The 12505-nt window shown below is 39.0% G+C and overlaps 1 protein-coding gene across 1 annotated transcript in view; it reads right to left on the bottom strand.

Moving 5' to 3' along the window:
• Positions 1 to 1250: 1250 nt before the first annotated feature.
• The window catches only part of LOC120535920 (sialic acid-binding Ig-like lectin 12), a 51709-nt gene continuing 40454 nt past the window's right edge, over positions 1251 to 12505 (bottom strand). Inside the window, exons 8-10 of the mRNA XM_039764110.1 lie at positions 8131 to 8190; positions 4745 to 4833; positions 1251 to 2315 (exon numbers count right to left, since the gene is read on the bottom strand). Coding sequence (XP_039620044.1) covers positions 2199 to 2315; positions 4745 to 4833; positions 8131 to 8190 — 266 coding nt within the window. The 3' untranslated portion in view covers positions 1251 to 2198. The remainder of the gene's footprint in view (positions 2316 to 4744; positions 4834 to 8130; positions 8191 to 12505) is intronic.

Here is a 12505-nt window from a genome sequence, read left to right on the forward strand (position 1 = left end):
TGCAAAGTAAAAAAAAGTCAGCAACCCAGTGGGTTCTCTATTCATGGAGGTTTGATAAATATAATTTATACCTTAAACATGCATTTCATCTTTTAAAACAGCAAGACATCTAAATATGTGAGAAAATAAGAACAAAGAAGGAAAGTGAAGAGTTTTTCTCTATGCACCATAGCCCACCATTACTGCTTGCAAATAGTAAGCATTTTGTGTGCTAATTGTAGACTGGAAAGCAAGTTTTGAAACAAGCCAATTCTCTAACCTGCTTATCCAGTCTCCAGCCTTTAAATTACTGTTCTTTCCTCCATCAAAACAAAAAATGTATGTAAGAGGCAATTCTGAAATTTGGAAGACACCCATAATTCAAGTCTACCTTGTTTTGATGGCGTCTTTTCTAAGTATTCATTCTTTATTGGTGTTTCAAAGATTGTCCTCCTCATAAATGTAATGTACATTTGGGAATTAAAATATAATTTATTTATATTTATGTTAAACTATTTTTAGAATTAGAATTCAGAGTTGGACCATGATATACTGATTAGTGCCCCTAACTCATAGTTCTAGAACAGGGGTGTCCACACTTTTTCGGCTTGCGAGTTACTTTTAAAATGACCAGGTCGAAATGATCTACCTACCTTAAAAATGCTTTATATATATATATATATATATACTGAGTATACTTTATACATAAAATGTATGTTGTCGTACTTTACATAACTGAATAACCTTTATGGCACAATAACAATTCAATACATTTATGGTCACTACAGTATTTGAATTTAATAATCGTCATGTGGGAAAAGGCTGACTCGCATAAATAAGTAGAGCCGAATAATGCAGTCAAGGAGCTTTTGAATTCAGCCAAGTGAAAAATGACGGCTGTCCGATTAACTGCGATTTTAGTTCCCTCTCCTTTCTCTTTCTCAGATCGCTTTTTGTAAGGATGTCAGTTTCGTAGTTTTTATGAACAGTTTGAAAGTGCCTTTCCACATTTTCCTTCTTTGGAATAGCAATGATAGATTGACAGATCAGACAAAAGCACTTTGATTGTGACATTGTGAGAAAAAAATCCTCTTCCAATTCCACATCCAGCCCAAACCCTCCCCAAACAATTTTTTTTTTAAATCACAGCCGGAGTTTTGCAGTAGCTCACGGGTTTGATCGTGCGTGCGGGATGACCAGTGTTTTAGAAGAAAAGAGATCTCAGACTGGCCGCCCTGTATGTCAATCAAGTGGCAAATGCCATAGGGAGGATTTATGATAGACTAATGTTTAAAAAAAATTTTTTTGAATGCAACGCGATCTACCTGCACTATCTTTGCAATCTACGGGTCGATTGTGATCGACGCATTGGGCACCCCTGTTCTAGAAACTTTGGCTCTAATACCAGGTAGGGGTTAGGGTTAGGGTTAGTGTAGACCTTTAACATACTCGCTGTGTTAACATGATTTGTATTTTAGGTTATTTGCTCACTGTAAAGTGGGCTGGTGTGGATGTGCATGTGAGTGTGCCCTGCCACATGGGTGTCATTTATATCTTGTTCCCAATGCTGCTGGTTAGGTGAATTATTTTTCCAATGCTGGGCTGTTGGGGGTTAGTTTGAAAAATGACTTTATAAAGATATTAGGATTCAAGCAGTTTTTCTTCTGTGGCGGCTTATATGACCATCTAATGCACAATAAAATATATATATATATTTACCATTCTTCTAAAATTGTATAGGTTAGTTTTTAATTACATCCCATTTAGCATGGTTTCCTACATTGTGCCTGTAATTACATTTCCTACATTCCTGTATTGAAAAAAGGGTTAAAAAAGAAAGAGTAGATAATTTGTTTTCACAGACGTTAACCAAGTTGACTAGATTTATAACATTTCAGTACTTGACAAATGTTTAATAAAAGTTAAGCGCAGACATTTAAACAATATGAGATATCTAGGATATCAAACAATGTCTCTCTGCAGTCTTTACTCTCTACAACAAGCAACTGACATCCTTAGTTAACTGTGTTCTCATTTTATCATTTAAAGGTTTCAGCTACTTTTCAAGCCCATCTAAAACAAGACCACCATGAAGTAGTTTATGTTCATTCGTCAAGATGTCCATTTTTAAATACTTCAGTTTTTCCAATTCTATTAACCAGTTACACAGAAATTCATCTCATTAGAGAAACATCCGTGTTTTTCATTGTTGTATTGCTCTACTGTGATGGCATTCTGGCAACACTGTAAATGGTGGACACAGGCTCATCTGGTTCAGTATATCTGTATAAAATGGAGTCTTCTGTTGATTGTAATTCCTGATAGATCAAAGTTTCCTAGAAATAGAAGTACAGTATATTACATTTCAAATATGGATTAAGGATTTAACTATATTTTTCAGTTTTCAAGATGACAATGTTCCCTTATGAAACAAAAAAGTACATTGTACCAAATGCTCTAATTTACACTGAAACAATGCCAAAACTAAAGACAGAATATCATGCAATGTTTCAGAATAGAGCAATTGATGAACCACCTGTGGCATCCAGGAATTGTTTGGGACACCAAATGGTGGAACATGCGAACAGAATGCAAAATGATGCACTATTTCCTGGTTCTTTCATGGTGTTGTTTCTCTGGGTCTTCCAGACCTTTACTGACAGGTCTGAGAGTTGTAGTACCATATGGTCAACAGCATCTTCCTGCTTTAACACCTTTATAAATAAATAAATAAAGGTTCCAGGGTACATCAAACTGACTACTGGCTGTTACGTAGACCAATGATTCAGCCACAGTCCAACTCACTTGAACAGCTGATGAACATATTGACAAGTTATTCCTGGTGTACTGAGCAAGCTGCCCAACAGTCATTTGGTTACTCTGACTTTATGTTTTATCTATTACTTTTTTTTGTGGTAAACTTGATGCACAATCCTCTTTTTGTGGTCACAAGAAAACAATACAAGCAAAGTAATTATTATTGGATATTTGACCATGCTGATTTTCTGTTTCAGTATTATTGAACACTAGAGCACTTCTCCTGTGTGCAGCTTTTGTCTTTGATTATGAATTATATATATATATATATATATATATACACAGTAGATTAAGGAAATATGTATACCCTTTTACTTTCTAAACACTTTTTTGTGTTGTAGATTTCATTTTAAACACAGAAATTTGCCATTTTGCCCATCAATCTTCACTCAATAACCCATGAGGACAAAGGTTTATTAAAAATCAAAAACTATATACACACATATAAGTATCTGGACCCTTAATTGAGCACTTTGTAGAAGCTCCTTTGGCAGCAAAACCAGCTTTAAGTTCTTCTCAGGTTACATTTCTACAGGTTTCACCCACTTGGATTTGAGCAGTTTATCCTATTTGCTTTAGCAGATCCTTTCAAGCTCCTTTGGATAGGAAGTGTCTGTGAAGTGCCAACTTTAGGTCTCTCTACAAATCTATGTTGTATGAGGTTTAAGCCTGGGATTGAGCTGGGCCCCTCAGGTACAGTCAGAGGCTTGTCTTGAAACCACACCAGAGCTGTTTTGACTGTATGCTTTATACTATTATCGTGCTGAAAAATGAACTCCCAGTGAATCACCCCAGTCAGAGGTCACATGCACTCTGGAGGAGATTTTATTCAAAGGTCTTTGTGTATTTGGCTGCATTAATTCTTCACTCACTTCTGTCCAGTCTTTCTTTCACTGCCATTGGAGAGCATCCCATAGCATGATGATGCTACCACCATGCTTCAACGCACAGATAGCAATAGGTAAGTGATGAGAAGTGTTTGGTCGTCACCAGACAATGTGCTTGGAGTTCTGGCCAAAGAGTTCAATCTTTGTCTCATCGGACCAGAGAATCATTTTCTCTTCTCTCTCTTGGAGTCATTTAAATGCCATATTGTTAAACTAGTGAACTGTCATATGTGTCTGCTTGATTGAGTTCTGCTGAGATGGTTGACCTTCAGGCAGGTTCTCTCATCTCAGAAGGGCACTTCTGAAGCTTAGTAGCAGTGACCATTGAGTTCTTCCTGACCAAAGCCCTTCTAATTATTCAGTCTGTCTGGACCACTAACTCTAGGATGAGTCCTGATAGTTACAAACTTTTTTTGCATATCACAGCTGTTGAGGCCATTATGCTGCTGGGAGCTATGCATCTTTTTACACCCTTGCCCTTATCTATGCTTCACCAAAGTTTAGCTATGGATGTCAACAGAGAGTTCTTTGAACTTTATGGCTTGGTTTTTGTCCTGATATACAGTGTGAATTATGGAACTTACATACACAGGTCTGTTCTTTTCTAAACATGTCCAGTCAATTTATTTTTGCCACAGATGGACTCCTATCAAGTTCTACAGTAGACACATCTCAGTGATAACTAAAGCAAACAAGATAGACCTGACCACAATTTGGAGTGGCACAGTAAAGGGTATGAATACTTCTATGAATGATAAGGGTTCAGATTTGATTTTTAATAAAGCTGGAAACTGTTTTGAAAGCATGTTTTCACGTTGCTATTATGGGTCATTGTATCTGGGCAGATAGGCAAAAATGTCAAATTTATTCATTTAAAATTAAATCTACAACACAATAAAGCTTGCAGAATGTGAAAGGAGTCTGAATACTTTCTGAATCCACTGTATATACAGTATATATTCATCTATTTTTTATGTTTACAAAGCTGGTAAATTTTATGTTTCCTTTTGTTGTCTCAAGTAAATATAACTAAATCTACCACTTTTAATCTTAATATTTACTTTGTTTGTCAGATTGCTGTTCCTGGGTTCCCTCTTGAATGTGATGTCTGCATAGGTCAACTGAGGCTGTTCCACATAAGAGACAGATTCTGGTAAAACAAATAAATAAATATATAAATTACTGTGTGGTTTTGACATACTTTACTATCAAATGTAACTCGAAGTATAAAAAATAAACTAAATGAGCTGTAGTAGTATAGACAGAATCATTATTACAATAAGCAAATAACAACAGACATATGGATAAATCCAAGAGATGGTGTTTAGGTGGATATACTACAGTACACTTTCAAAATGAAAAACAGATCACTATTATGCAAAACATATGCACAGTAGCTTCAAACTGGAGATGAAACTCTGAGGTCTAAAAAACGACTGAAAGCTTATAGCACAGGTTATGCACTTGAACAGAGAATTGTGTATGGAAGAATTCTTGAGGCCATTCTGAAAATACTTTACCTATGGTATTCTTCTTGTTTTTCTTCTTTGGCTTCTGCCAATTAGGGGCTGCCGCAGAGAATCATCAGTCTCTATCTATCCCTGTCTTTCACATCATTTTCTGCCACACCAACTGCCTTTATGTCTTCCCTCACTGCATCCATAAACCTCCTTTTTGGCCTTCTGCTTTACTTCTTCCCTGCCGATTCCATCCTCAACAATCTCTACCTTCACCTCTACAGGTTTGCCTCAACCTGCTCTCTACTCTAACTATAGATTACAATGTTATTAGTGAATATCATAGTCCATGGAAACTCCTGTCTGACCTCATCTGTCTGCCTGTCCATCACCATTGCAAACAGGAAAGGGCTCAGAGCTGATCTTTGATGTAATCCCACTCTCACCTTGAACCAAGCCGTTATTCCTACTGCACACCTGACCAAAGCCACACTGTCCTTATACATATCCTTCACCACTCTCACATTCTATTCTGCTACTCCCAATTTACTTATATAGTAGCATAACTCCTTTCTTGGCACCCTGTCATATATTTTCACTAGGTCCACAAACACGCAATGCAATTCTTTCTGACATACTCTGTACTCCTCTATCAACAGGCAAACATTGCATCTGTAGCACTTTTTCCTGGCATGAAACCATATTGCTGCTCACAGATCTCCACCTCTCCTTTCAGCGTAGCATCCATCACTCTTTCCTATATCTTCATGGTGTGACTGATCAACTTTATACCCCTGTAGTTACTGCAGCTCTGTGCACCTACCTTATTCTTGAAAATTGGTTCTATTATACTTCACTCTTCAGGCACCCTCTCGCTTTTTAAGATTTTGCTAAGCAAACTAGTTAGAAACTCTACAGCCGTCTCATTTAAACATCTCCATGCCTCCACTGTATATTGTCCAGGTCAACTGATATTCCACTTATCATCCTCTTCATAGCTTATTTCATTTTAGCCGTGCTGATCCACAGAATTTCGTGATTAACTATCTCCACTTCATCTAACTTACACTATTTTGTATTTTCTATATTCATAAGTTCTTCAAAGTACTTCTTACACCTTTTCAACACACTCTTTCTAATTATAAGCAAATTTCTATCTTTATCACCCTGACCTGCAGCACATCCTTACCTGCTAAGTCCCTCTGCCTGGCCAGTAAGTACAAGTGCTTTTCTCCTTCCTTTGTGTCCAGTTTCTCATATAGCCATGATATTAGTTTTCTCAAATCCATGAAAGACGTACTGTATACTTAATGGCACAGATAAAGCTTGAAGTCTTGATTCACTCACTGATAATGATCACTAAATTTATATGTGTATCCTTAGGACAGTATAATAAAACAAGAAGTAAACTGTTACTTGCAATTTAAGATTACATTTGAATGAATTCTGTTCAATATAAAGAGGTATAAAATGTGACCTCTTAGAAAAGCACTCTGTAAACACTGGTATGGTATGGTCATATAACCAGCAGAGAAAGTCAAATTTAATATAAAAACCAATGTGTGTTTGTCGGGTATGCAAATTCACAATGTTTGACCACATCATCACCAAATTCTGCACAGATTTACTTTCTGTACGGGGGAAATTCACACACTATGTTCTGTTTTAAAATTTATTTGGTGTCCAAACCCTGGCAACGCCCAGTTAGTGCCCTGCTCTGATCAGCCCTGGGTACAACTGCTAGTATTTAATAAATTGTAAAAAGATGATGAGTTCTTGGTCTTTATGGAACAGGCAATGGATTAAAAAGACTAGGCTTATTTTAAATATATGTAGCTTTATATTCAAATAATATGTGTGTATTGTTAAAGAATAAACACAGTTGATGTAAGCAATTATTCAATAGAAACACAAGAGCACAGCTAAAACTACAAAAGAAACTTCTACTTTATTGAATCTTGAAATTTTTAAAATGCTATGGTTTTTGAAATGACTGAATAAGGTTGGACGTCTCTCCATCTAAGCTATTCATTTTAAATTAGCTTTTTCCATTTCAGGGTCACAAAGTTCTGGAATCTGTCCTGGTAGCACTGAGAATAATATAGAGAGTAAACATGGATTGCATATGCTAGAGAAAATCTTTTTATGACACTTTAGCATCTTAGAATCTAATACTCACAAGATTAGTTAAATTGTATTACATAAGCAAATATTATTCTAAAGGATGAAGCTAGTCTGAACATAACCAGAGTGCCATGAGAATACGATATACCAAAGGTGCCTTTGACTGACATTGTTCTATCTGCTTTAAAGTATGCAGACACTTCTGTAGGAGCCAGTCTCTGACATTGAGTCTAAGTACTAGGAATAGTTCACATTACTAAGTTGTAGATCATCCTACTTTACCTTTTAATAACATGTGCTTGCTTAAGATTTCCATGCTATCCACTACATGATAAAGATGCTCTTCTATAGTCGCATCTATAAAAGCTTAGATTGAACGAAGCATTGTTAGCTTAGCTGTGAATGCAGCGAAGGACTAACTTCTTTCATGACTTGCTCCTTAGATGTCATAGTTAATAAATTTTGTATATACTTGCTGAAGTCCCAAGAGCATTTGTACACTGGTACTGAAATGAACCAGGGATTGAGAAGAAGAATCCAGGATGAAGATTGTTTTCCTTAACATACATCAGGCCAATACAGCTCCCTGCTCTAAAATGTTTTTTTAAATTTTTTAATTTTTTTATGTTGACATTAAATGCAAACACAGTATCATGAAAGAAACTGAAACCCACTGTGGACATAAACTTGTGTTTTAAAATGAAACAGACTACATTTTTTATTCACACTTAATAAAATTGCTTCCATGAGTACAGACAAGTATGTATTAATTTCAAGTATATTGTAACTAAAATATATTCAAAATGAACTCTTTTACACACACACATTGACATAGAAAAACTATCAGAGTTTTGCTTATCACTTACCAACGACTGAATCCAATGTTCTGGTCCTTTTCTTTTGTGGCACAGCATAAATATCTGCTTCTGAATTAAGTACAAAAAATATGACAAAGTTGGAGGCAATGTCTGCTGCAGAATAAAATTAACAATCTATGGCCAGGTAGAAGAAGAATAAGAAGACATTACATTTATACAGCATTTTTCTCACTACTTAAAGTGCTTTACTTAGAGATGGGGAAGCCACTTCAGACACCACCAATGTTCAGGATCCATCCAGATCATGCAAAGGCAGCCATTCTTGCACCATTATGCTCAGCATGCACTCTCTATTAAGTGGTGAAATGTGGAGATTGCCAATATGTTCATCTCTTAGCCCCGTTGAATTGGTGTTTTAGCCTCTTAAGGAACCTTTCCTACCACATAGTATGTAGCAAGGCTACATAATTTGTCAGGTGGGTTGGCCTTCTGGTCTGTCCGTCACTATATAATGTGGCTGGGGGTGTCTATGAATAGACCTTCAGGCACTTTTGTGGATGACCAAGTGCTGGGAGGATCCTGCCCAGTAAATATTCCAGCTGCCAGTTGCCAATGTCATGTTACTGTAACAACCAAGCAGGGAAAGAATGTTTCGGCGGGAAGCTTTTCTTTATAAGGGGAATGGCGGATCGAGGAGAGGAGGAAAAAAGGAAAAGGCAGAAGGAAAGGTGGCGACTATCTGTGCATTAAGAATCGTCAGAATCAGACTTCACCCAGGGACGTTTGCTATTTGTGGGTGGCCACCCCAAAGTTGAATGAGTGTGACGAATCCTCAAGAAGAGGCCAGAGGCTGGTGTTCTCTGGGTGCTCCCATTTGCTGAGTCAGACTTGTGATTGAGTTTCTTTGGTATAGCCAGCCAGGAAGCCATTTTCGCTGGAGGACTGTTTTTGTTTTCCTCACTCCATCCTATAGTAGCAACAGTACAGCAGGTTTCTTCACCATGTTTATGGACTACATTAAATCTTTCTTTTTGTTTCCTCTGAGATCTGTTGTTTTCTTTTTCTTTTTATGTCTGTTTCAAACTGGGCGTTCAGGATTGGCCGCTGGAGAGGACATCTGGGGAAAGGGATTCACAAATGAGCACTCAGGCACTGGGCAAGTAAATGTATTAATTGGATTTTAGTATATTTACCAGTCCCACATCCTTCTGATTTTTTGCCAGTTATTTAAGGGCGTGTATAGGGGAGAAGAGGGGCCGAGGACTAAATATGTTAATGATATTTAATCCTTCAAATATCGTCCACTTCCCTCTCGGGTGGTGAAGTGCAGTAATCACGTCCCGTATCGGGCGATTGTTACAAGTGTACTACAAAAAGTGTGCAGCTTGTGAGAAACTGCTGATTTTTGTTATAGCATCCATTCTCGTAAGGGTCACCATCAGGCTTGCGGGGCTCGTGTGTGTCTTTTTGATGTATTCTGAGTAGTTATAGGCAGGCGGCTACTGTCAAAATCGCAATTAGAGCTGTCAATCATAATGATTAATGACTTTTAAGCCCCACCCCCTCTGACGTCACACCGGAAGTGCCGCCCCGCTGACGCAAGACTGGAAGTCCCGCCCCGTCGCATCCTGATGACGTCACGTCGGAATTCCCCCGCCCCTCCACGTGACCTCTCTCCGCCCCGTTGGTGCCGCCTCCCGGTGTCGGATTGGTGTAAGGCCTCCCGTCCCCTCCCTGACTCCTCCTTGAACCCTCCCCTGGCCCCTGATTGGTTCCATAAACTGTCAAGGGTCCGTTTGACGGAGGCCTGACCGCTGTTTGAACCCGGATTGCACCTGCCGGGCGAAATAAACTGTCAAGGGTCCGTGTGATGGATGTCTGCCCCCTGTTTGAACCCGCTCCCACCCCACACCCACCTGCCTGCCCAGGAAACTGTCAAGGGCAGTTTGATGGATGTCTACCCCCTCCTTGAACTCCCCACCGCCCCCCTCTCCTGAAAGACAAGCCCGGGCATGTTACAGCCTTTACCTCGACAAGCTCGGGCATGCCCGGGGCCTGTCCTGACCAGCTCAGACATGCCCGGGGGATGCCTCGGCCCCCGCCCTTTCTCCGGCACAAGCCCAGACAGGCCCTGGGGTCTGTCCTGACCGCTCAGACCAGCCTAAAGTCGCCCCAGCACCGACCCGAGGATGATGGACGGCCTCCCCACACTGCCCGGTCCCCCCAGAATTCCCAGTCCCCGCATACTTACCGGCCATTTCTGAAAGGCCATATAAAAAGCTAAGCATTTTGTTCTATCTACGATTTTAAGACATGAAAATATCTCATCTTGGCTTCAAAAACCTGCATTTTTCCAGCTCACACACACAGATAACAAACTGTCAGATCAAAGACACGGTCTGAGTCAGGCCGCATTTAACCATAGGCGCCCCACACTTCCCGGTCCCCCACACCTCCCAGTCCCCCACATTTCCCTGCTGAAAGCCTAAAAAGCTAAGCATTTTGTTCTATCTACGATTTTAAGATGAGCACACCATTAAAACATCTCATCTTTGCTTCAAACTAAGTCAAGTTGCTTTTTTTTTTCCATCTCGCACACAGATAACAAATTGTAAGATCAAAGACACGGTCTGAGTCAGTCAGCGTGATCGCACCCTGTTTCTGGGCCCCCCGGGGCTCCCCACCACTTCCCAGCCACTTCTGAAAGTGCTGTATAAAAAAGCAAAGCATTTTCTTCGGTTCTATCTATGATTTTAATATGAACACGCCATTAAAATATCTATCTCATCTTTGCTTTATCACTTACAGGTCCATCCTTTTCCATCTCACAGAAATTCCTCAACCAACATTGAGTCAGGTTCCCAGTGACAGACTCCCAGCAATGGAGCCGGTTTCTCAAAAAGAAATCAAGCAGCCCCGCTTTTAGCAGACCCCCCTTGCAATCAGGCCTGTGTGCTCTGTCTCTCTCTCTCTCTCTCTCTGAGCGCAGACACGGGCTCGAGACCGCGCAGACCCTCTGCCCATGACGGATGGATCTTTTAAAGTTAAGGGATTTTTAAAGATTAGCTTGTAAAGCTTGAGATAACTGCTAGTTCAGCCCTTTAAAAATCACACCTAGTTAAATAATATGCCGCAGTTCCCTTTTTAATCACGTTTGAGACGTCTAGCCTGGGCTGATTGGTGGCTGATATCAAAATGTTCTCTTATATACAGAGCTTAACCTTAGGGTCCCTCTCCATTGAGAATATTCAGGAGTGGCTTTAAAGCGCAGGCCGGTGGTGCAGTAACTCTGACCTAATAAAAGTATTCTGAACTACTTGCAGAAGGGACCCGCTTGTGAAATGCCTACTCTTTCGAAACGGCCTCTCTCTGTACGGAGCCGCCTGTTTTTAAAAGGTTGAGATAACAAAACATTTTTGCTTTATAAACTCTCATTTGGACAGCCGGTTAGAGACAGACTCCAGGAACTTACTGTAATGGTGTTTTCATTCATTCATTTCGCTAAATGTAATTATTTTAATACAGGATAGTAACCCAAAATCCGGGTGATTTTAGACGTGTGAGTAATATAATGAAGTTATTTTTAAAAGTAACCCCACACCGCACAAGAGAGACAGATTCCACGTGTGTTTTAGGATTTGCTGCGGTCAGTGATGAATTTTATTTTTTTTTTTTTGCTCAGCTCATTTCTATCACCTAGGAGCCTTTTGACAAAAGAAACCTCTCTAAATACACTTGTGCATTTAAACGGAGGTTTATAAGGAAGCAGGTTTTCTACCTTATCCCAGTTTTGTACATGCATGTAAAAGCACTTACTGTTACACTAGCACAAAATTTTGATATTTTCTGTCTACTCAAAAAAAAACTGAAATTATTTCTATTAACACAGATGATAATTAGAAATCATTTTACTATTTTTAATTAAAAGTTAAAACAGAAAAGCCCAATTATGATTTTTGTTTTGTCATGGTAGGGCCCTAGGGTGACACTTTTCCCCTTTATACTCTTACTTATGTAGACCTTAAAACATATTCTTACCAAAATAGTTCATCACTTCCCAATTCCTGTAACTTCAGGTAATTAGACAGAGCTCCATGACAGGCAAGAGAAGATTATAGGTCAAATACACAGTGTCATAAAATAAAATAAAGTGTGAACACCGCGCAGACCCTCTGCCCATGACGGATGGATTTTTTAAAGTTAAGGGATTTTTAAAGATTAGCTTGTAAAGCTTGAGATAACTACTAGTTCAGCCCTTTAAAAATCACACCTAGTTAAATAATATACCGTAGTTCCCTTTTAAATCACTTTTGAGACGTCTAAAAAATCTAGCCTGGGCTGTATAATTTGTAATTATAATACTTAATATAATTTGTATAACAATCGATCTAAAACAAGCCCTTTTTCTCTTCAAACTCACCCC

Source organism: Polypterus senegalus, chromosome 9 (assembly GCF_016835505.1).
Source record: "Polypterus senegalus isolate Bchr_013 chromosome 9, ASM1683550v1, whole genome shotgun sequence".
Classification (NCBI taxonomy): Eukaryota; Metazoa; Chordata; class Cladistia; order Polypteriformes; family Polypteridae; genus Polypterus; species Polypterus senegalus.